Source organism: Helicoverpa zea, chromosome 12, assembly GCF_022581195.2.
Source record: "Helicoverpa zea isolate HzStark_Cry1AcR chromosome 12, ilHelZeax1.1, whole genome shotgun sequence".
Taxonomy (NCBI): domain Eukaryota; kingdom Metazoa; phylum Arthropoda; class Insecta; order Lepidoptera; family Noctuidae; genus Helicoverpa; species Helicoverpa zea.
Genome location: NC_061463.1, coordinates 8,215,362 through 8,240,156, shown reverse-complemented (window position 1 = coordinate 8,240,156; position 24,795 = coordinate 8,215,362). Strand labels below are relative to the sequence as shown.

Below are 24,795 nucleotides of genomic sequence, written 5' to 3'. Positions count from 1 at the left end.
CAAAGGTAAGTACACATGTCTCTGTTGCCTTGAATTCAGTTACTCCATCTATAACTACTTTCCTGCTTATGCGACGAACTTTCAGGATTTCACCACAACCTGAAGGGACCTGTAAGTATTTTTGGGCTTCCTCTTCATTTAAATCTGTGGGAACACCAGTCACAACTCCCATCCTAGTTATATTAAAAGTGGGGATTGAGGCAACATAGCAGTTCTTATGTAAAATGCTGTTGATAATAAATGAGTTTGCATCCTGAGGGGATTTAAACTCTACAGACACACGGTTCCTACCAACTTTTTTAACACCATCACGGACAACGTTAGTAATATTATGTTTTTGTAGGAATATTCCGAAAGTAACAGGGTGTAGAGAGGTACCGGCGTTAGGCTGGGGCTCCAATCGAGAGACATGAACGATAAAAGGTGCCTTATCAGTAGCTGAGTACCTGCTGCGGCCAACTAGGTTCCTTTGTTGTTTGGATGGCGGGGTTGACACGCTAATGTTAGCATCATCTCCGGAGCGTTTCCTGGTATACGAGGTTGATGGGGTCTGGGAGTCCGCGATGCTGCAAGCAACATCAGCGAGTTGGGATAGCGGATAGTTGGGGGAAAGAGGAGCATATGCAGAGATGTCGGGAGGATCGGGATCGGGAGGTTTATTTTGATCCATTATGCTTATAAACAACTAGTAAGTTACCGAAATAACAGTACACCACTGGAGACAAACACAAGGACAACACACAAACACAAAACTAAGTCACAAAAGTTCACCAAAACACTTAAAACGGCTGAAAATTCTAGGCACACGTGCTAACCAAAGACACTCTGTGGCGAGAATCTATGGATGTTCTTGTCTATCGCTAGAATATATGTCAATGGTTTCAATAATGTTAACACAGTAAATTATCATTAAAAACTTAAACTGTCATTACTGTATCTATGGTTATTTGTCAATTTGTCATTTAAGTAAACTGTCAAGTTGACTTGTTTGTCAGTAGTTTTTGTGGATTATTGTTTTCCTATGAAAAAACTGGAAAAAACGTTTAATGAATCGTGAAAAAAGTTGACGTGTAATTAAAACAATAATTATTGTATTACATTACATGTGGCATGTAATCAATCTACTGTTGCAATATGAATCCCTATAAGGACATAGAAGAAAGTTCCTTCGCAGCATCACCTCACTTAGCTTACGAGGACATAGCAACGAAACTGCTGAAAGATCATTACTTCCTGACTGCCTTGGAGCTGCACACAGAGCTTGTCGAGAGCGGTAAAGAATTACCGCAGCTCAGAGAATTCTTTTCAAATCCTGGCAATTTTGAGCAACATGTTTCTAGAGCATCTGAATTCTCGTCGATGCGTAAGTTGTTTGTTTGTTGTTGTAAGTTTTGTTTTGATTTGCGTATCGGTAATCTTATTGATAAAATAATTTAGTCACGACATCTTAACAGTGCTTGAGACTATTTATACCAATCTGTTGTTTGGTAACTTTAATAAATGAAACAGATTTAAATAATATCTTTTTGTAGTAATAAGTTTATATGTAAAATACGTCAACTGTGTCATGTAGATCGGACGCCAAGTCAGGCCACTCTTGACTCCCTGGATACTGCCCGCTACTCGGAGGATGGGGGTGGTGACAGAGGGGGCAGTGGAGGGGATGTTGCAGTTCTAGAATTTGAACTGCGCAAGGCTAGAGAGACTATCAACTCTTTGAGAGCCAACCTCACACAGTTTGCTGGTAATTGTCACATTTAATACTAATGCTCACTGTTTTCACTCACATTGTAGTACAAACAATTAAATTAAAAATTAGGTATGGTGCCACACTACTGTTTATTTTCCTTTAACTGCTTTAGGTTTTTTCTCCCAAATTATTGGAGTGTGTAATATGTTGTAAATAGCAATAATGCTTAAAAATAATAAGGAAACTACCTCTAATTAAATATGTGGTCTTGTTCAGTTACAATTAAAGGAAAATATGAAGTAAGCACATACTAAACAGGATATAATATTTTTAATTAATGCCATCAATTAATTACTTGCATGGTTTTTAATTTTAATAATTAATCTTTCAGATGGTGAATCAACACTAGACAAAAGTTCTAAAGATTTATCGGACCATCGTTCCCTGAAGCCTCATGAGAAGAGAGCCCTAAACTTTCTGATCAATGAGTACCTCCTCCTACAGGATTACAAACTCACTTCCATCACGTTTTCTGATGAAAATCCAGATCAAGTAAGAATTGATACAATTTCAATACAATTCATGCATAACAGGGATGGCATGGAGCTTAATAATTTGGACATGTCATTATTACTATATATATTATTATTATATATACTAACAATGTTTGTACAATATAATATGTATGTTAGTCTTTAAGGTATTTATCTATGGGCCTTTGATGCCTGATAATAAAGATGATTTGATTTGATTTTGATTTGATTATTTAGAATGCAAATCAAAACTAAAATTATCTAGAAATAGTAGAAAGATGGGTAGCACATGGGTGTGCTACCCATGTTTCACTGGAACTATTTCTTGCATCTAAATAAAATAGGGCCTTTAAAAGTAAAGTAGCATTCTAATATTGAATCTTTTATTGTTGGTCATTTGTTATGAAGGCACGCAAATATAAAATCGTATTTTTGCTAGTTAATTTTGCATATAAGCCACTAAAGGTTCACCATCTTTGCTATATAAGTAAGTAAGGTCTTATTAGTTGTGTTACATCTTCAATTACCATTAGTTTTTCTTATATTTATTCATGAGTAATTATGCCCTGATTACACAAAGAACGCACATGCAGAACATGAATAATAGTGTAAATAATGAGTGACATGCACTGCTTGCACACCTATATTCATATGTTATTTTAATTTGCATTTTAATGAGATATCTGTATGAAGCTACTGTTTTTTTTTAATTGTGTAAGCTATTATATCAGTGTGCTAATTATGATGTAGAATGTACATCTTTTACTGTAGATCTATAGTATAGAAGATCTGAGTAATTCATTGTATAATCAATTTCTTTGACTAGATTTACATATGTACAATACATATTGTATAACATAAGTGCTGGATGTAATTATGTAACAAACAGTAATTTTACTGTTACAAGTAAAAGTTGGAACAATGTTTATGAAATGTAGTAGCATATTTCTGATATCTCTCACTCTGCTATTTGTGGATCTGCACATCTTGCACCATTTAGGGCCTATTTTTAAATTGGTTGCGATTTTGGAAACAAATCTATATAAATAAAAATGAATTGTTGTTCGTTAGTCTGATTAAAACTCGAGAACGGCTGGGCCGATTGAGCTGATTTTGGTTTTAAAATGTTTGTCGTAGTCCAGGGTAGGTCTAAACGGTGAGCAAATAAGGAAAATGCGGTACGAAGTTCGCCGGGTCAGCTAGTTTTCTAATAAATATGAAAGTTTTTCATACTTTCGCCTTAAAATCTATCGAATTATATAATATTATTATTTTTTTGAAAAGCCATCTCTTATTTTATTATGTACATAATTAATTTCAGGAGTTTGAAGACTGGGATGATGTAGGCCTCAACATGCCGCGACCAGCGGGCCTAGTATCTTTATTCCGCGGTAACACTTCGAGTATCAGTCCCGCTAAAGTAGACGTATCTACGGAAATGGACTGGTCATATGCAGATATTGAATGTCAGACTGAATTTGATGAAGGAAATGTGTGCGTCAGCTGTCAGACGTCCATAGATCATGAGACTGATTGGAGCCATGAGGTAAGACTTTGTTTATCATGACAACAGTTTATTTACTGGCAATCAACAATAGATAAGTTATGTGAGCTCAACAATATATAAGCTGTGCTGTCTTCTTGATTATGTTATCTAGTGATGGCTAAAGTTCGGTTTATTTATTTTTGCATATACCTAGATTATTAGTTTTCTAATTTCTACCTATGTTATATGATCTGAAAAATTTCAAATTAGACCAGTACTTATACTTAGGTCTGGTGAAACCCAACAGATGTACACTACCATTTATAAGTATATCAAATTAAACCTCATTCTCAACTTTTACAGCTCCTCATCCAAGCTGAAGAGATAGAACTATTAAAACAAAAAGTAATAGCATTAGAAACTGAAAAGCTGAACTTCCAAAAATTATATGATGCTGCCATAGTCAGTCTCAACTCACTCACAAGCCCTGCCTCTGAGGGCAAAGGCCTAGACCTTCAAATACCTGAAGACAAGCTGCTGTCAGTACAGAGGGTGGAACAAAGTGTGGAAGCTAAACCTATTACGTGTACTGCGTCTGAGAATCACTATGGAAGTGGCAATTCTACTCACAGTGCTACGCCAGAGCAGTTTGAGATGATTGACAGTGAAAAAAATAGTGCTATGTAAGTCTTTATATGTATTACTACTACTATCTGTTCCCTGCGATATCATCAGCGTCCTGAGGGAACTTCTTCCCGCACCTGGATAAAAAGTGGCCCATGTAATTTTTTTTTTCATCTAAAGGCTCTCTTTGTACCAATTTCATTTAAAACGGCTTGCGTGGGAGCTGGATAGAAAGAGCTACTTTCGCATCAATAATATTAGAAGGGACGTAGTAACCATTATAGTAATCTGTGGTAGGGATGTGGAATTTTGAAGAATTAACATTACATTTATGCACAAGGATTACATCTTACAATAATTTCAATAGAGCGTTTGCAGTTTCCGCGATTCGTATTGATCATTTATTTCCTAGTACATATGTTAAAATGTGTTTATCTCAAGCATTTTGTTACAATGCCAGACTTATATTGTATTACAGCATTCATTGTATGCTAATGTATGTGCAATTGTGTCATTGATATCTAAATGTTTTATTGTTTGCAATTGTTTCGATATTTTTCTTTTTTTAGCAATGTATTTGAAGGTGCTGGATGTCATGATGATTTTAAATCAATGTGGTTTCTCTTCAATTAATTTTTACTGGAAGAAATTTTATATTCACACAAGATGTCCCACGCGGTTTTACCCGCGTCCCAGGGGAACTTTTTTCCGTATCTTGATAAAATATGGCCTATGTCACCCGTGGATTGTGTAGTTTTCTAACATCCACTCCCTTCTTATTCATGTCCTCTTTCGAGACAATCCAGCTTTTTCTCTGTCTTCCTCCATCTTTTTGTAGCATGCGTTTCAGACATACCCATACCACAGCGTTGACCTCTTATTTTTTCTGCCACTGGCGCTTCTTTCAGACTGCCTCTGATATAGGTACTCTTTTCTGACTTTATCCATAATGTAACATAATTTTTCGATCTCGTATGTTCTAGAACACGCAAAGGTTCGAACATAAGTTCGTTCGAGGCGGGCGGCGTGGGCGACAGTCAGCGCGCGTCGCCGCTGCGCCGCGGCAGCGTCACCACGCTCGACGAGACGCTCAGCATCAACGACGCCGAGTGGACACGAGTGCAGTACGACTATAATAGCATCGAGATTAATAGCAAGGAGATGTGGATTGATAGGTAAGATAAACGAATTTTAGGTACATCATTGCCTAAAGCTTTGGTTTCCTAGGAAAGCGGTGCCGTCATATAGCGGCCGTAATACAGCGGTGAATGACGTCACTAGAACGTTGTCTATGTAAACGAAATGGGGCGGTTTCATAGAGAGCGGTAACGTACACCGTAACTTCAAAAAGCGGTGCCGCCATTTGCATGACGGCCGACTTGACGGTGTCAGATTGTTTGGTGAACGTTTTATTGAAAGCGGTGAAGCCTTTTTAATCCGTATTTGTGTTTTTTTTTCGGAACAACGTAAAAAATGAGTTCCAACTCTTGGAGCAGCGAGGACGACGAAATTTTAATAGATTTTGTTCGTAACCACGAAGCAATAAATAATATAAAAAGTAAAGATTATAGAAAAAGTCAATTAAAACAAAATTGGTGTCGTGAAATTTGAGAAATATTAAATAAAACAGGTTAGTAAGTATAATACAACTAAAAAAAAGTTTATGACGGTGTGATAAAACGGCTGTGGAACTTTCCACATAATAAAGGCTGGCATAAATTAGGCTGGTAATATTACGGCCGCTATATGTCGGCACCGCTTTCCTAGGAAACCCAAGCTTAAGGCTAATCGCCCATGTCCGATAAATCGGTGACCGATTTTTAGTTGGAGAAAATTAGAACGCACTGTGATAGTAATAGTGCAACGCTCACGTCCTAAAAAAGTTGGTTTGATCGTCCTACAAAAAATCGGTCCGATTATTTGTCTTACCTAAAGTAAACGTGGGCGGGCAGCCTGCATGAGATGAGAAATAATTTTGAAACAAGTAGTAAGGTTTTTGCCAGTAACTACTTCGCCTCAAGAACCACCCCTTAAAACAATGCAACATCATTCATTCTTTATGGTTCATTAAAGAAAATATATTAAAACATTACAGTTCATTGGAAGCCAATTAAAAAGCGTTAGTATACCTCCACATCCCCTTTCAATATACATTTACTTTCATACCAGATTTTCTTGTTTCTTTTCACAGTGGTATTCCGAACGGACTGAAAGTATCGATATTAAACTGGTGCTGTGAAACACTGAATCTGAACGAGCCGCTCGCTAATGACTTGCTCGCCGAGCTGGTGAATAGCGACAAGCCTATCACCCTGCCGGGCTTGCTGAACCTAGTTGCCGATACTCTGCCACGGGTTTGTATGATCTATGTTTATCTAGTTCAATATAGGACCTTATATGGCGACTTTACAACGATGCTTTCGTGCTTTTGTAATGATGCATTCGCAATGCAGTTATTAGCTGTGTACCCTTGTACATAATCACGATTTTCGTGTAAGTCACCAAACTCAAGATTCCGCGATGTCCGCCATGGTCCCGTGCTTGCATGTATATCGGCGATGGGCGAGGACTCATAATGAAATGGCTGGCTGGCTCCTCTATTGAATCTTAAGATAAAAAAAAACCTTATGCTGACTCAAAATTCTTCAACCGTTACTTAACAGCTTATATTTTTCGGTTCTAGAAACGACTTCGGTAGATGGATTTAAATAAAAAAGAAATTAATTTGTGTCCATTACTTTCTATGGTAGGAACCTCACAAACCCTGAAATACACACATTACAATCCTCCTTCAAACCAAACTTTTTTTTTTAATATCTTGTTATATCTTTATAGCTACTACCCCACACGTTAGTAGCACGTCGCGGGTCAGCGGCGGCGCTAGTGGCAGCGGCGGCCGCGTTGTTGCCGGCCGGCGGCGCCCGGCGGGCGCGGGTGCTACATGCACTGCTTACACTCGTGAAGAAACCCGATGCTAACGATACTAGGGCTATTTGTGAAGGTACGCAATATGTTTCTTGTTAAAATGCATCGAACATTTAAAGTATAGAATAGGGATGGAACTTTGTTGTGTTCCATCTCTAGTAGAAAAAACTATCGATGTTGGTAAAGCTAAAACAAAAACATTGAAATTGTTATGGCGTCTATGTTTCGGCTTAGCGAAGTAAATTAAAAAGAAGAGTATATTAAAATTCTAAATAAATTTCAAAATGTGGCCTCCAGATTATATTATTCCATAATTATGACTTTACCGAATTATACTTGCATCTTGTCCCATATTCTCTCTTAATCGTTCATTAAAAAAATTCAAATCCCTTTGACACATAGACATTACATTTTAATACTCAGTATTATATAATTCATAAACTTTCTTCCAGCAACCTGCCTTGTAGTAAAATGGGGGGGCAGTGGCGAAGTTTTATCGACAATAGCCGAACTTCTAGCTTCCCGCTCTACGGAGCGAAGAGTTTTAGCCAGCCAAGTGTGCATGGCCATCGCACCATACGTACCTATCGAGTTATGCACATCACTACTTTTGAGTCTTGTGGTACTTATGTGCGAGTCCAATGAACTCGAAATTAGAACTCTTGGACTCAAATCAGCTTGTTTAATATGTCCGGTGGCCGAACATAAGTACAGTCAACTAGAGAGTTTGATGTTCAACTTCTTAAAGGATCCCGTTGAGAAGTGTGTGAAGGATACTGTGAATATTTTTGTGCCTGTACTCGCTAGGACTGCTTTGATTGCTGGTAAGTTGATTTGCTTATGCGTATTATTATTTATTTATTTTTATAAACTCGATTGGGGTTTAGCTTACTATATTGGTATTTTGTTAACTTCATCCTCTTTCTTTTGTTTTGTTTATCGCTTCGTGTGAATGTAGTACTTTCATGTATTAATTTTATACCTAAAAAATCTGCCTCTTATAACTGAAAAAAGCATGCAGTATTTTTTAACGCGAAGTAACAGACTCTGCAGTAATGTATAACCTAATTTCCTGTAGTGACGTTTCGCGATAACAATGTACTCTTCATAATTTGCATGTTTTTTTTCAGGTAAATTCTCAACGGATTTATGCAGTCGAATAATGTCGAATTTAACCAAAGCGTGCAGTGATAACGAATGGAAGACTGTTCTCTTATACTTAGACGTGATGCGAGTGTTAGTGTTAGCCGAACTGGCTTACGTAGTCAATGTACAAATAGTTAGGGATGTGACACTCGGTAACTGTGATACTCAAACTGTTAATTTACAAGAAGTTCCGCTGGAGGAACAGGAATATTTTATGGATCTACAGTGTTACGTCACTGATGGTGTAGACTCGAAGATTTTGTTGGTAGCGGCGAATAATATTGTTAAGGAGAAGCCTGAGGTTAGATGGGCGGAGTTAAGTTGGTTTATTAGCACGTGAGTAATACTGGTTTTATATTTGTACTTAATGTTTGACGATTTTTATGGACCCTATACTTCCTGGGTCATCAAACTTAATGAATTTAAAGGATGTTCTAAAAGTATCTTACACTAGCTTCTGCCAGCGGTTTCACCCGCATCCCGTGGGAACTACTTCCCGTACCGGGATAAAAAGTAGCCTATAGCCTTCCTCGATAAATGGGCTATCTAACACTGATATAAATTTTCAAATCGGACCAGTAGATCCTGAGATTAGCGCGCTCAAACAAACAAACTCTTCAGAAATAATATAGATATCAGTATAGATACGCGGAAATTTTAGCATGACTCAAAAAAATCTAGTAAAAGTAATGAAGAAGATTTCGTTATAATTTAATTATCTATGGGCCATTCCATTACAGATTAAAACAAATTCTAGAAGTGGCCACAAATACAAAGGTTCTAAGTCACACATTGATATACGAACTGCTTATATCAGTGGTCAGTAGTTACGTGGACAATTTTGGCATACAATTCACAAGGCATATACTGAAACCTATATTTAATGATGCCATATCTGAGTTAGAACATAAGATGGAAAAACTACACCCTGTGAATGTCGATACTACTATAATAGTTGGAATATATTTGGTGACTATATTACCTGCGCTCGAAGATACGATACAACATGGAGAATTTTTGCAAAAGTAAGTATTAATTCTCAAAATATGTATCTGTATTTTAAAAGAGAAGCAAATAAATGCTCTGTTTGGTCTATTTGTTCACGCGACTGCGGGGCATAGACTCGGTTTCGATGAAATAAAACAAGCCAGGAATCGGGCGGTTTGAAATCCTCTCGTATTTCGAACATTAGCACCCAATTATTAATAGCCGTAGTTAGAAGTAATTATTCGGATTAAAAGAAAAAAACTCGAAATTCTTCCAAAAGTCTGAGAAAATTGTAATTGAATTTTACCTAAATTGGTAAACCGAATACAAACTTTGAAAAATCTTAGTCACATATTTCAACGAATATTGTCATAGTCAATTATATAAAGTAACAAAGTTATGAACATTGTTTGTGTTTCAGGTGGATCTTATACAGCAGCATCCGCGGCCTGCCAGTCAAGATATTCTCCGTGCCGCTGAAATGGGTGGTGGAGCACAGGGAAGACTCACTCGATTTCTATTTACAACACCTAAGGGAGTGTGAGTATCAGACAACAGTTTAATATTATTCAAATTAAAGTTTTACCATATTATCTGGATAAAGTGCTTTATTATTTATTCAATTTATTGTCTCAACAAAAACTGTTAAAAATATATCTCATCTTGAGCCGTATATTGTCCCACGTGCGGGGTACGACCTCTTCTCATACAGAGACTTAAAAGTCCTGGTTTCCTTAAGATCTATGTATTCCTTCCTACACCATTATGTAAAATGTCCACGATAATTTTTAAAATTATCGTGGATAAAAAGTCTTAGGGGTCTTGTTCAATCTACATTTCATCTGGAGCCGTATTTTTTAAACACAACCTTTTCTATTTCTTTTATTCCCCTTTTTATGTTTCTCTTGTCCATCCATATTCCGAGCCTTTTTCCCAACCATGTTGGGGTCGGCTTCCAGTCTAACCGGATTCTGCTGAGTACCAGTGCTTTACAAGGAGCGACTGCCCTATCTGACCTCCTCAACCCAGTTGCCCGGGCAATGTTATGTTTCTCTTGTGTTGTGTCAATAAATGATTTTTCTTTGTTTCCGCACAGTCGCGGCTAGCAGTTGTGAGAGTACGAGCGGCAGTACCGTCCGTATGTACATCGCGAATATCATCACGGAGCTGGTGAACGCGACAGACCTCAACGAGAAGTGCATCGAGCGACAGGTGTTACCCGCCGTCATGGCGCTACTGCATGATGAAGATGGGTGAGTTTCTAAGGCCTTATTTTTTTTTAACGACGCTAAAAGTCATCAAATGACCCCTCCCGCTGTGGGTTAGCAGCGGTGAGGGAGTGTCAGACTCTTCCGTCGTAGGCCTTTTATGTACCAGGGCCGCGGTAACTCTTTCGAACAATCCCTCAGCCCCGGCAGAAGTTTCTAAGGGCTCCAAAGTAAAGATGGCATGGAGCGATTGCCTATCTGACCTCCTTAACCTGTGCAACTGGGAAGCGCTTGGTAAGACTGTCAAACAATAAGAAGTGTATGTAAAAATAACCAAGACTTGTTATTTCATGTGACTTTCCGAACACGGTGAATCTCGACTTGTCAACAATGACCAGCCATGGATATGTTTCTGGTTATCATGCAATTTCGTGTTTAAGCATAAAAAAGAAAATGAATCGACCGAGATATCGAACAAAAAATTGGCCAATCCAAATGCTTGTTCAGGACCATATTTGAAATGCCAAGTTTCCATTTAAATGAATACCATATTTTGCAAACATTTACTTACTTTCTTTCGCTCTTTACAATAAATTCAATTATTTTCCGTCAGTTCGGTCCGCGAAGAAGCAATATCCTCGTGGGGTAGTGTAACCCGCACATGTCTGATCCGTGGCCTCGACAGCGAGGCGCAGTGCTGGCCGCCCGTCGAGGACATGCTCGGCAACCAGGCACTGACTGGCAAAGAGTCTGCCAGGATAGCTGAGGCGTTGGCAATATTAGTACTGCCCACAGTGGATAATCATGCTGTTTCGGAAAAAGGTACGTGCTAAAATCTTCTATAGGAAAGGAGTTTGCATGATATGTGTGCATAGTTCTGCCCTTACTCAATGGGTACCAATATTTTTGGAACATGTGATTGGCTGTTACTTTTTTCTGATTGTTCAAAAAGGTTTAAGTTTTGTACTTTATAATTAGGATTGGATGAATGTTCTTTCAAATATTCTTAAAAATAATAGTAGCTATAACTTTTAGTAGATGGGAATCAGTCGATTACAGTGTTACAATTCTAGAAAAGCAAGTCATCATGACTTTTATTCTTGGTAATACATATACCTAAAATCTCTCAAATTTAACCAACCCAACTTTTGCACAAGCATTTCCAAAGTTGTGTAATTACCACGTGGCTATGCAGGTGTCTGAAAGATGAGCTGATAAAAAATAATAATCATTTTTAAACCCTAAAATCGGTATTAAATTACTTTCAAGGTTAGTAGCAATTACCTATACTCAGTCATGTTTAGGTACCTTGCCAGTTTCATTTAGGGCTAGACTACACCAAAACGCCAATGTTCTCGTTGAGTAGGTACTAAGAAAACATATTGGTACAACTATGTTGGGGTCGGCTTCTAGTCTAACCGGACGCAGTTGAGTTCCAGTGTTTTACAAGGAACGACAGCCCTATCCGACCTTCCCAACCCAGTTACCCGGACAACCTAATACTCCTTGGTAAGACTGGTTGTCGGCTTGGTGGATTCATATTCATACTCATATTGTTTATTGCATTCCATAATGTACGTAATGGAGACCGCGCCAAAATCTATTTTTTTCATATTTAACATTATTTATGTACACAGCGGTGTCGCTACTATGTGTGGTGTGTCGGGGGACGCTATCCCGGGAATGCCTCGCCGCGCTTACTCCGGGATTACAACTCGCCGTACATCATTGTAGGCATCATCCCGCGTTGTTGCCTGCACTAAGGTAAGTCACAGACAAATATATGGTGTTTTAGGGCCGGTTACACCTAGCTGTAATTGGTTAACCCAAGGTTTAGTCGGATATTTTTTTTTTAATATTGCAATACAATAATTTACCTATGCGTAGCTATGATAAAGACCCATATTAATATTCACACCACTTGCAGGTGAGATAATAAAATATTACATTCTGATGTCACCATAAGCAATTTAGATTTATTGGCGATTGTTGTACTGTCTACAGCTAACCCCTATTACATCAGACCTATGTAACATAAATATTTTACTATACACATGTCATGTTTAGAATATATGTATAAATGTTTTATTCCCCCAACAGAAAACTAGAAGAAAGCGTCCAATCACCTCCTTTATCCCAATACAAGGCCGCTATAGAAGCCCTAATACACAACATAGCCGGACCTGGGACACCCGGGGACACGACACGCGAGCCTCCGCCGCGACACAATACCAACTTACAGGCCGCCCAAGAAGTAGGCAGAAGAGTCACGCAAATGTTCCAGCAATCCAAATCTAATATGAATATACCTAACATATTTAAGAAGAAAACATAACAGTAAAACTGGTTAGCAAAGAGGAGAAATTTAGTACCAGTAATTACGTAAACAACGGGTATGTCCTAAAGGTCGTTGAATTGTAGAAGTGAGAGAACCCAGTTGAAATTGAATGAAATTTTCGATTCATACGAAAGGGATGTTCTGATGGGGAAGCCTTTCTAAACTAAGTGCAATATAAGAGTTCTAATAACTCTGTGAAAGTGAGGAATGAGATATTTTTTTCTGGTGGAAAAGTAAATTGAAATTTCCTGAAAAGAAAATAACATTATTTATGGGTGGTCGTTAGTGGCATAATGCAATGATAAGTTATTTTTAAAAAAGATCACGTCTCTTAAAATATGACGATATTATTATAGCAAAATGTAATGTTACTTTCAAAGTAAATAAATAGTGAAACAGATACATGAAACTCGTAATTGCGAGGTAGATCCATAAAACATTGTTTACATTAAAGACTAACATACGAGTATATGTAAACAGGAAAATGGTTCATATGAAAATCACCAGATACAACTGTTTCTGAGTGTTGTTAACAATAAAACAAATTCCGTTATATGCCATAAACATTTAGTTTTAGTCAAATTTTAAAGTGCTTTAACTCGTTCATGACATAAAATAATCTCCAAAATGCGCATTTTAGATCCTTTTGATGTTACTATTGTAAGTCATTTGAACGAAACTTTTCATTCCTAAATGATATTAACACTTTACCTTATTATCGTTTTTATCAAAGAGTATTATTTGAATGAGCATTTAGGTAATCTGAACAAAGTTTTTAGTTACAGTCATGTTTCGTGATGAAAAATCATGTAAAATGCAAGTCAATTCGCTAGTATTTTGTGTTAGCGGTTGCTGATAATATTGTGTCAATGTCCTCCACTTGATAGTACAGGACATTGCAGTATGTACAATATCAATACTGGTTAATAAAAACCATCGCTAACATATGTACCTGAGTATCAATTATAAATTACAATATGCAGTTTAAAAACAATAAGCTTCGTGATAACTTATCGGACCGTTAAGTTTTACTGATTCTTACCTGGGTCTTCTGTAATTTCGAATTAGGACACAATTTACTGCCTTGATTTAACTTCCAAATATTAAAATGCACGTTTAATTAGTACTCTTTTGAAAAGTACTTAATTAGTATTATTTAGTTGTTGTTTTAGCTTAGGATAGTACAAATTATTGCAATATATATCTTGTTATGACTTTTTTTATTTAATATTTCCAAAATACAATGTATTTGTACTTAATTGTGATTGTATAAATGGATCATTATCTGTGCCTAGGATTAGTCCTAATTATGTCTCTTTCATGGTGTCGCGTCGAGGTGTTACTAAATATGTATATATATAGTGTATCAAAAGCTAAAGATATTCGCCATATAAATACTTTAAAGGGGTAAAAATTTACAGGTTTTATTATAAGCATGGTAAAACTATTTTCGGCTATCTAAATTGATAAGGTCTCGAACATTAAACTAATTATATCAGATCTATTAATTCACCTTTAGCTAGTATGGTGCTTCCCCCCTAAAATAAACGTATTCTCTTTGAATGTTTATCTAACCATGAACACATGTGATAACTTACCTTCTTCAAATACTTAAGAAAATACTCGAATTACCTAAATTGTAACGCTATATGTCGTGTATATAAAATCAAGATACTTTTAATTATTTATTATATTCAGTGTATAGTAGGTAGGAAATCCTCGCGCATGCTACCTTACTAAGTACTGGTTAAATAGTCGAATCTCAAGCGTAAATGTTATTTACTAGGCTTTAGCGTAGTACGTATGTTGTATGTTATTGAAACACCTAGTTGAATGAGATGGCAAACAAAGTGCTTTGTAATGAATTAATGACACATCAGTGATTGGAAGATTAACGTTATTGGAGGTTGTGTTAACATTTGTGAAATATATAAATTTTATTTTATACAATTGTTTATTATTTTATCTTGTCTACCTTTGTATAATAATTACGGAGTCCTGACTATATTTTTGTAATAACGACAAAATACAGTTAGTCATTTAAGCCCTGTACCTACGTGATTTGATTTCCCGTTCACTAAGGAAAATATAACAGGCAAATGATATTCTTAATTAAACACATTCCATAGTTTTATATTACATATAATCATAAGGATATACATAAATCTTTGACGTGCATGCGCAGCAAAGAAACTCACTTTCACATTTATAATAATGTTAGTAAGAATAGGTCACAGGCTGCCCAGCAGTGGGATGGTAAAAAAAAACTTTTCACACGACAAAGATCGCTAACTAGCAGTAGGGCTGTGCAAAAAATACAAAAAATTGCGTCTTATGAGATTGCGCAAAAATCGTGAGGCGTGCACAATTGGGATTATATCAGTGGCTAGTTACTTAAGATATTATATTAGAATAGTTGGCGGATTTGTGATTGATAAAAGTATATTACATCGATACACCGATATTCATCTATCTATTCATTTATCTGCTTATCATTACTACATATTTGCAAATATTTTGACCTCTGATATCCCCTTAAATTAGCCATAACAATGTCAACAAAACCACATATTGCTGATAAGTGTAGAAACCCAAAACCACTCCATTGATAAAGGGGAAAGTTGAGGAGTCATGGCGCACAGATAACAAAAAAACAACAAAATGTAATAATGAACTTGTACTTTATTGCACATTATAGTGTACTATGGAATTATATGCCAAATTACGTTATAAATATAAGGTATTGTTCAGTCGGGTTTCTAGATTATTCCTTCTTCTTCCTAGGGCGCATGCAGCATACGGCGCTGGTGTCCAACATGTTGTAGTTGGCGTCGCCCTTGTTGCGAGACTCAATGAACTTGGCGTGAGTCTGAGGGTCCAAGTAGTATGACTTGATTGCGGGAACTTGCTTCATTGCCTCGAGGTAGTTCACCTGTAAATAAATGACATATTAGTACATTTAAAAAGAACACAAGACATATAATTATTTCATTCACAGATTTGTAAAAAAACGCCTGTTTGTCCTATAATTTCAATTTAATATTGAGTAACCACATAAAAGGTAGAATCATGGCTTATATTACTCTAGCATTGATTAAACAGTTTCCAACAGCAGAACTTACCAATAACTCATATTTAGTCTTGCTCAATTCAAATTCAGGCTTGCCAACCAGGGGCAGAGCCTCAAATCGCTCCAAGAATGGGAACAATGTGAAGTCTACAAGCCCAGGAGTGTCAGCGTGTAAGAACTTTGTGCCACGTTCCTTCAGTTTCAATTGAAGAGCCTCCAGGCCCTTGTGGTACGTTTCTACTGAATTGGGCTGCAATGCTGATGGGTTATAAGCAGCAGTGTAAAATGCAGATTGAGCCTATAAAGAAAAAAATCTGAATTAGACACCATTTATTTCTAGGGTGACTTTTGGCAAAGGTAAGTTTGGAGTTTTGAAAACATACCCCAGCGAACAGTTCAACAATAATTTTGTCTTCAGCCCTGCGGAGAGGGTCCGATGACTGCAGAGGCACCTCTGGGTACTTCTCATCCAAGTAAACATTGATGATGTTGCTGTCAAATATGGCTTTTCCATCTTCATACTCTAGAGCTGGCACTGTACCTGTTTATTTAAATTACATAGGTATTAATTTTTACGAGTAATTGTAATTAAACAATGCATAAACAAAGTACATGATTGGATAGGATGCAGGTTTTTTGCAGCTTGACCTTATCTCATTTTTGTAACAACTGTTACAAGGTTGGTAATTTATTGAAGTGTAACAGTTTTTATTCTTGTACCTACTGCACATATTTTCAATAAATATTTTAACAGAACTCAGGAGGACACAAGAACACATTTCCAATCCAATAAGAATCTGCTTTTCCATTTGTAACAAGCAGTCAATAAGATGATTCGGGGTATTAGTTTGTAGACGTTCAAAGTCTTACCTTTGGGGCTGAAGTTGCTAAGCCACTCGGGCTTATGATCCAAGTTCACAAATACTGTCTCATATTGCAAATTCTTGGCATTCATAACAAGGACAGTTCTCTCAGCATACGGGCAGAATCTCATCGCGAATAAGCGGAGCTTACCGCTGTACGGCGGTAAAACATCACCTGATAAAAAAAAACAAATGAGGTTAACTATGCACTTTTCAAGATATCTCTATTACCTATTTGCCTTATAAATGAGTTGTAAGAACTGCAGAGATACTACGTACCGGTTTGTAAATGCTTCTCAGACATTGTGTTGCACTTCTTTGTTGCGTAAAGCGTATGGCAAATATGAACGCCGGCACAGCTGGCAATAGCGGCTTTCAAAAATGTAATGATTTTTCCGTCCAATCAGGTCCAATCGTTCGACAACTTGAGACTGAGGTGAGGGGGATCAGCCGGCCTTCAAAATATATCTTCTGACCTCTCACTTCAACCCATTGAGTGATTATCAGAATTTAGAAACTTCAAGATCTTGTCTTTGTCACACACAACTGTCAGGGAAAATACAGTGTTACCAACATAGAATTAAAATTTGGACTTATTAGTAAATTATGTCATGCGCAAGCAAGCAGTTTTCGTACTTGATAGGTACGGATGCCATTTAAAAAATTATAAAAACAAAACACAAAGTAGTGGTAAATATTGATATTTTAATAACAACACCTTCTTGTGATTTGTACTTTCATGGACGAAATGGAAAGCAAGACGTTCAAACATTCAAGTTTTGTTATGGTACCCATTGATGGTTAATTCCACATGATCAGCAAGCAGCAGTTAGCAGCATCTATATTTACTCTATTACATTTTGTAGTGGAGCTTTCTAGGGTTCCTAAGATAATGAAATGCTTTCCTGTATAATCAAGAATATTTAATGCTTCTTCGTAGTTCGGGCCCCATGCTTTTCCAAATTCCACGGATTTACCCCGGCTGGGCAACACACTTAAGAAAACAGTAAAATTACACGAGTTGCACATTGTTAGGTATTTTGCTCAGTGGAAAAACAGGTTAGCCTTTAATTTGCCTGGGCTTATCACGCTGAGATCCGTAAACAGCTATTGAATAAATAAACATTAGACACAGTTACTTCATGACCAAGCGGTTTAATTTTTCTGAAATATCTTGGAAAGGAATGAGGATGTTATTTCAGAAGTTGAGACTTATGTATTTATTTATCCGCTTTATCCACGTTCTAAGGCAACTAAGTACCTAACTAGTTTCGCAGTTCGAGTGCTAGATTTCAGGACTTATAAAACTCTCACTTCTAAGCTTCGCTTATAATACAAATTATTAGTTTTATGTTCAGTATGAATTCCTTCTTTAAAATTCTAAAGAAGCTGGCTCTTTTTTGCTATAACGTATTATGGATGCTAGCTTTGTCTTCAACGAATCAGCAAAAAAGGTGTCTTTGAAATGTGATTGAGTTAATCCTATCATGCTTACTATTGTGGTCACGTCATCTTTCCAGAAACCGCTAGTCATGCAACTGATCTCGTGCATCTGTTATAAACATGTTTGTATACCTCTAGATTTACAAACAGGCAATGACTCATAGTTTCGTTTCAACCTCCCACTACGTTTCCAACATGCATATTTTATTTTACGCCATGAACAGTACCTACCTCATTACTGTGGACTAGTTCCGAACTTCTTATTCAAAAGCTAAGAACGATCGATAGGTACGTGGTTCTAAAATTACCTCCGCCGGTTAATGCGTAGGTATCGACCAAGTGAATGACTTGAGACTTCAATATTTTGTTCTTATCATGCTTAATTTTACAACCGATGTTTTTATTTTGATAAAAATCATTTTTGCTCGCAAGAGTAGTGCGTCTGCAAGAAGTGGATAAGGTCCTTTCGTAAATATTTCATAACATTAATTAGTTGCATGTGATTTAAGTACCTATAAACAATTAAAAAGTGATACGAAGATACAAAGCAATTTACGTCTCATTGTTTGATGTCGATGATTTTATCAAATCATATCGCAGTGAGTGTTGAATTTCGGGCAGTTAAATAGACCGGTCGACATGCTATCGTCCACAGTAAGCCTCGCTGCTCATTTGTACTCCTCGCTTCAAGGAGTCCAGTCGATAGGTCGAGCATTAGGATATATTCTACCTTATAGCAACATGGCAGCGATCAAGGTCAAGAAAAACTTCAACACAAAGCACCTGTCTAAAGGTTAGTTGTTTGATGACAACACATTTAAAAGATAAAGTGAAGATAAAATTGCTAACTTCGTCTCTGTACTTTAATTGGAGTTTAACTATGTACATACACGTGATATAAACTAAACCTTAAACAAATACTGATAAATGACCCAAATGCGTGAGTTTTGATTAACAAAAAAACAAGTTTATAGAATAAACTTCAGTGTTACCACCCAGTAGTTTATCAGATTACTTGTACAAATAATTATGACTGCGTAATAACAGGTAAAGTTTACGCAGTTTGTTAATGTATACGTAAATCCAGTTCAAGAAAACTTAGTTTTCTTTTAATATGCAATACATTTTTTAATCTTCTTCCATTCATGCTTCACAACAATAAAATAAATACATACTTCAAATATTATTATTTTGCTTTAGGCAACATTATCATTTGGCGCGTAATTTAAAAGAAGAGCTATTGATCCGATAATTGAAAGAGTTAACAGACATTGTATCTATCTACTGAACGGGGGAGATAAGCACCCTATTAGAATGTAAATAAATTCAAGAAATTATACAATAAACCGGCCGCAGATAGCAGGTTGTCTGAGTTTATTTTAAACAGGCTCAAAGAATTAAAAGCAAAATTAATTATACAATGCCTCTTCTCTTGAATGTTTCATCTTGAATGTCCTACTTTTTTGACGACGCTCTTTTACACGAGTGAGGGTCATAATTTTGAGAAAAGATAGATAGGTATCAGAAGGTAATGCAAAAATGAATTGCATAAAAAATGTGTCAAGAAACATATCGCAAAACTAATCTTGCAGCATTTAACGAACACTTTTTTAACCGACTTCTTTAAAACGTTACCCAATGTGCATTTAAATTTACAAGAATAATATTTAATAAAGCCCTACGAAATTGGCTTATCTTATTGATAAATATTCTTATTTTGTTAAAGCGAGGGACCTTCAGGAAAAAAAAAACAGAAATTTGAATGCCACATGATTATGTACCTTAAAATATATTATATATGTATTAAAATAACTTAAAATATTTGCGTGACTAAATTATAAGTCGCTTATAGTGAGACTTTATAGTTTTTACTGTAACAACCATGTTAAAATATGTACGTACATACTATATCCTACATTCTGGCAAATACACATTTTACTTCTACGACGAGGTTCTTTAATAAAAAAACTTTTGGAAAAATCGAGACTAGTATTTTATGAATTCGTTTATTTTAGGTGATCCCCTACCGCCATTTAGCGGAAAGCTCCGCGTGTTCAACATGCGCTACTGCCCTTATGCTCAGCGCACGATGCTCGCGCTCATTGCTAAGGGCATAGACTATGACTTGCTGAACATTGACCTCGTTGACAAACCCGAGTGGCTCACTTCTAGGAGTGCTTTTGGTAAGTGTAAAGTGTAGCATATGAACTTTTTTGTAAATCGAGACAGGTCATATTGGGGCACTTGCATTTTCTTCATTCCCTGTTTATCTCTATGTAATATTATGTTCAAAACTTTTTTCTAAAGACAATCTCCATAATATAGACTCCATAACATATTTCGCAGGAGAACGAAGCTCTTAAATATAGAGCCTAATTGCTAAGTGGGGATCGCTTGGCGATCCGTTTAACATGCTTCAGTTAACATTGCTGATGGTTCGTCTATTTTAAACCAATTACCTTAAGTGATGATGATGTCCTCCTAGCCGATTATCGGCTACGGCGGCTGTTCTCATGTAAGGAGATTAGCCAACTGCGCAGGACATATTATAGTGCACAAGCATTTGCGCAGACACAGGTGCACCTATTCCTTCACTCTCATAGCCCGATGGGACGGCAATCCGACACGACCGGAAAGAGATCAGGCGCAGGACCGACATTTACGTGCTCTCCGATGCACGGGTGAATCAATCACCAACTTCCAGGCTTCGGGCTGCTTTGTGAAAGTCTTCTAAAACCCACAAAGCGATTTCGGCCCGACTCGGGAATCGAACCCGAGACCTCGTTGCTCAGCAGCCACACTTGCGACAGCTAGACCAACGAGGCAGTTAATAATTAACCTTAAGTATCAACCTACTTACCGTCACTATCTGTAGGTATTAATTTCCACGCTCTAACAAAAGCTGAAATCGAACCCGCATCCTTATAGTGAAGAGGCTGATGCTTTAACCACGACTGGCCACTCAGACATACTTACTCAGAACAGAATATATACTTACCGTTACTATCTCTATTAATTACCGCGCTTTAAAACAAGCCTGAGCTGAAATCGAACCAGCACACTTATACCTAACTTTACAACTAGACCACCTAAATAAAGACTTCCCACACAGAAAATCGCTATACCTATTCAGAATATCTTATTTACTAATGATTTTTTTCCTTGAAGCTAAAGTACCAGCCCTGGAGATCGCTGATGGAGTATCGATCTATGAGAGCTTGGTAACTGTGGAATACTTGGACGAGGTGTACCCTCAGAGGCCACTGCTCCCTAAAGACCCGCTGCTTAGGGCCAAGGAGAAGATCATCGTGCAAGCTTTAGACGGCGTAAGTGCCATTTTATTAGTCGCATTTAATTGGCAACGTTACCACCCCCAGAAATCTATGGGTTAATTAATTTCTTTTAGATGTTAAATGGGTAAAGAACCAACCTTTCGAGTATGAGGGTGTGGCTTCGATTCCAGGGTCAGGCAAGTACCAATGCAACTTTTCTAAGTTTGTATGTACTTTCTAAGTATACTTAGACACCAATGGCTGATAAAAAGGTGAAGGAAAACATCTTGAGGAAACCTGGACTATAAAAAGTCTGAAATCACCAACCCGCATTGAGCAAGCGTGGTGATTAATGCTCAATCCTTCTCCATGTGAGAGGAGGCCTGTGCCCAGCAGTGGGACGATAAAAAGGCTGTAACAGATGTTAAATTCGCACCCACAAAGGACTATTCTCTCACTTTTCACTATTAGTGGTCTTCAATAAATATAATAGACGAAGTTTATAAGTCATCTTATGCAGGTAAACATACTGACTTTATCCCTATGTAAAGTCTGCATATTATATAAGACTCATCAGACTATTTATAACATTGTTAAAACAAACATTCTAACCATTACGGAATAATGACTCGCAGACGTTGTCATTCATAATTCTGGAAAAGTTAATATTTACGTATTTTTCATACGAAAATATTAACTTTTCATTCATACGTATTTCAAATATATCTACATGCTTAGTTAAATAAGTAAATACTGAAAGACATAGGTAATATTTTTTATAGAATAAGAAAGCAAGAAAGAGGTTAGTTTGAAAATAAGTTTCGAACTAATTTCCTGTATACTCTACTCGCAATTAAATACTGCCCACTAGCAGCCACACTCCACCAGCTCATAAGTACCAACAACATAATTAATTACATCTATTCCAGCTCAACGGCGTTTTCTTCAAATCGATGAGGGCCCCAGAAACGATAACCGAAGAGAACATAACCGCATACTACAAGACATTGGACTTCATACAAGAGCAGCTGATACAGCGAGGTGCCACATTCCTCGGCGGAGAAGAGCCCGGGTATGCTGACTACATGATCTGGCCCTGGTTCGAGAGGATCCTCGCCCTTAAAAGCGATGTCGGCAAAATTGACAAGGAGAAGTATCAGTTGCTGGTAAGTACGGTTTGACTGCAAATATACAGACAGTCAATGGAGCTGATATAAGAGCGCGTGCACACTACAAATTTTTAGTCGGCTCATAAGCCCAAATCTGACATCATATGAAATATCGATAAGGTATTTGTTCGGTATCGGACCGACTGAAAACTTTGATTAAATTCACGATTTTCAAAAAAAAAACCTTCCTGCAGGCCGACAGTCGGCCGATTGTTTAGTCTGCAGTGTGCGTTGCACGATGAATACTGACTATTTTGAAGAGGGTAGCGGGCAGTGAACGAATGCGGACTGCCCAAAACCGGGATGGTAGTTGAAGCTCATTGAGAGACGCCTACGTTCAGTAGTGGAAGAAACGGCCGTCTTCAAGATACCTACAGTACGACTTTTCATGGTCAAGATCGATCTGCAATGCAAGGTGCATCATGGTTTTTCAGTAGGTCGTCTTTGACAAAATATTTACGATCTTAAAAGGTTCTAAATGTTATAAAATCTGGGAAACTGGTCCATACCTAGGTATACCTACTAAATCATGGGGGTTTCTTATGTGAAATCTAAACGGTTTTATCTTATCCTTCAGTGGGGCTTACACGTGCTTGTTATTGATCAATATTTCAACTGATTTCAAAATATTGTGCAATACCTCATAGTTTTATCACCTAGACTTTACATAAATACTTATTACTTAGGTACCATTACCAAGTGTCTGCTTCTCATAAATTATTATGCGGCATTAAAGTGACTTAACACTTTTCTATTTTTATTCATGGTATTTACGACGATAAAAGTGGTAATTAGGGTTGGTTCTTGTAAATGTGAGTTTACTATCGACCAGTAACATTTATGACCGACCTTTTTTTTAACGACGTCAAAAATCATCAAATGACCCCTCCCGCTGTGGGTAAGCAGCGGTGGGTGAGGGAGTGTCAGACTCTTACTGACTAAAAACCGTCGTGTTCCGTCATAGGCCTTTTATGTGCCAGGGCCGCGGTATCTCTTTCGAACAACCCGCAGCCCCGGTAGATTTATGATCCACCTTAGACAAATTTTAGTAGAGGCAATCAAATACATGAAGTCGAAAGTCATATCAGGCATGCATTGTAAAGAAAGCAGTCTTTATTGTTTTGACAATTTCAAACGATTCTGAGACAAAGTAGGTCATAGACTTATAGGTAGGTACATGTTATTATTGGTAATAAACTTCTCTTCCTTTCATTACAGTGGGCGTATTTAGCGAAGATGCAGGCAGACCCTGTTGTAGTGGAGTATGCTGTACCTGATGAAATCTTCCTGGAATTCCGAAGCTCTTATGTGAAAGGAGTTAAGCCTAACTATGACCTCCTTCTTGAAAACTAGTCACGTAAAAGAAATAAAGTTGATCTTTTTGATGCGTACTTATCAGTTATTTTTTCACATTTCTTATGGATGTTTGACGTTCTCTTCTCTTTCGACAATTTTGTTTTCTATTCCGTCTGTGATAAGTGTTGCACAAAATTATTGTTCGTTAAATAACAGATTTTATTACAATATATTTTATAATAAGTTGTAGGTAAGTACAATTTTATTAAATAAAGACTGTATTTAATAGTTAACTAGGTATGTATTTTTTTATTTAAACTTTCTGCTGTTACTGGTCCGCGAGATCACAACAAGCATAAGCTAAGTAATTTATCAAATACTTAATAGGCTGATCTTTGTAGATTATCTGAGACTGATATTTTGCTGGGGAGTTTCTTGCGCCTCTTATTCTTCCCAGCAAAAACACATAGGAAGTGGTGAAGGGTGGGCGTTTTGGGGGCTGTCTTATGTAAATTCCTGACGTTCAAAAAGTGCAACCAAGTTTGAATAAATGATTTTTTGATTGATTTATCAAAAGTAAACTGTAGGTACTGAATGAAAAGGACACTGTGATGTTCAGTCATTAGTCATTGTCGCTTTACACATACTTATAATAGTAGAAAGCGGTTGTGTTGTGTTTGGAGAATTAATTAGACCAAGAAAAATATGTCTTGATTGCCTGAAGGATGTCACGAATGAGAAGGGA

The 24,795-nt window shown here is 37.0% G+C and overlaps 3 protein-coding genes across 3 annotated transcripts; 2 read left to right on the top strand and 1 right to left on the bottom strand.

Moving 5' to 3' along the window:
* The first annotated feature begins 981 nt into the window (after positions 1-981).
* LOC124635063 (RAB11-binding protein RELCH homolog) lies at positions 982-14,884 on the top strand. Its single transcript, XM_047170845.1, has 16 exons — positions 982-1,363; positions 1,574-1,744; positions 2,082-2,242; positions 3,545-3,769; positions 4,073-4,392; positions 5,317-5,508; positions 6,525-6,687; positions 7,169-7,334; positions 7,711-8,082; positions 8,389-8,740; positions 9,145-9,429; positions 9,813-9,931; positions 10,488-10,644; positions 11,213-11,421; positions 12,237-12,363; positions 12,700-14,884. Exons 1-16 carry the CDS (start codon positions 1,135-1,137, stop codon positions 12,932-12,934), a joined length of 3,483 nt encoding a protein of 1,160 aa, XP_047026801.1. The 5' UTR covers positions 982-1,134; the 3' UTR covers positions 12,935-14,884.
* Positions 14,885-15,601: 717 nt separating this feature from the next.
* LOC124635065 (pyrimidodiazepine synthase-like) lies at positions 15,602-17,355 on the bottom strand. Its single transcript, XM_047170847.1, has 5 exons — positions 17,150-17,355; positions 16,878-17,045; positions 16,391-16,548; positions 16,060-16,305; positions 15,602-15,869 (listed from the first exon to the last, which is right to left on the bottom strand). The coding sequence occupies exons 1-5, from the start codon at positions 17,172-17,174 to the stop codon at positions 15,702-15,704; spliced, it is 765 nt and encodes a 254-aa protein (XP_047026803.1). The 5' UTR covers positions 17,175-17,355; the 3' UTR covers positions 15,602-15,701.
* Positions 17,356-18,651: 1,296 nt separating this feature from the next.
* On the top strand, positions 18,652-24,145 carry LOC124635064 (pyrimidodiazepine synthase-like). Its single transcript, XM_047170846.1, has 5 exons — positions 18,652-19,106; positions 20,329-20,496; positions 21,482-21,639; positions 22,515-22,751; positions 23,973-24,145. Exons 1-5 carry the CDS (start codon positions 18,953-18,955, stop codon positions 24,105-24,107), a joined length of 852 nt encoding a protein of 283 aa, XP_047026802.1. The 5' UTR covers positions 18,652-18,952; the 3' UTR covers positions 24,108-24,145.
* The last annotated feature ends 650 nt before the right edge of the window (positions 24,146-24,795 follow it).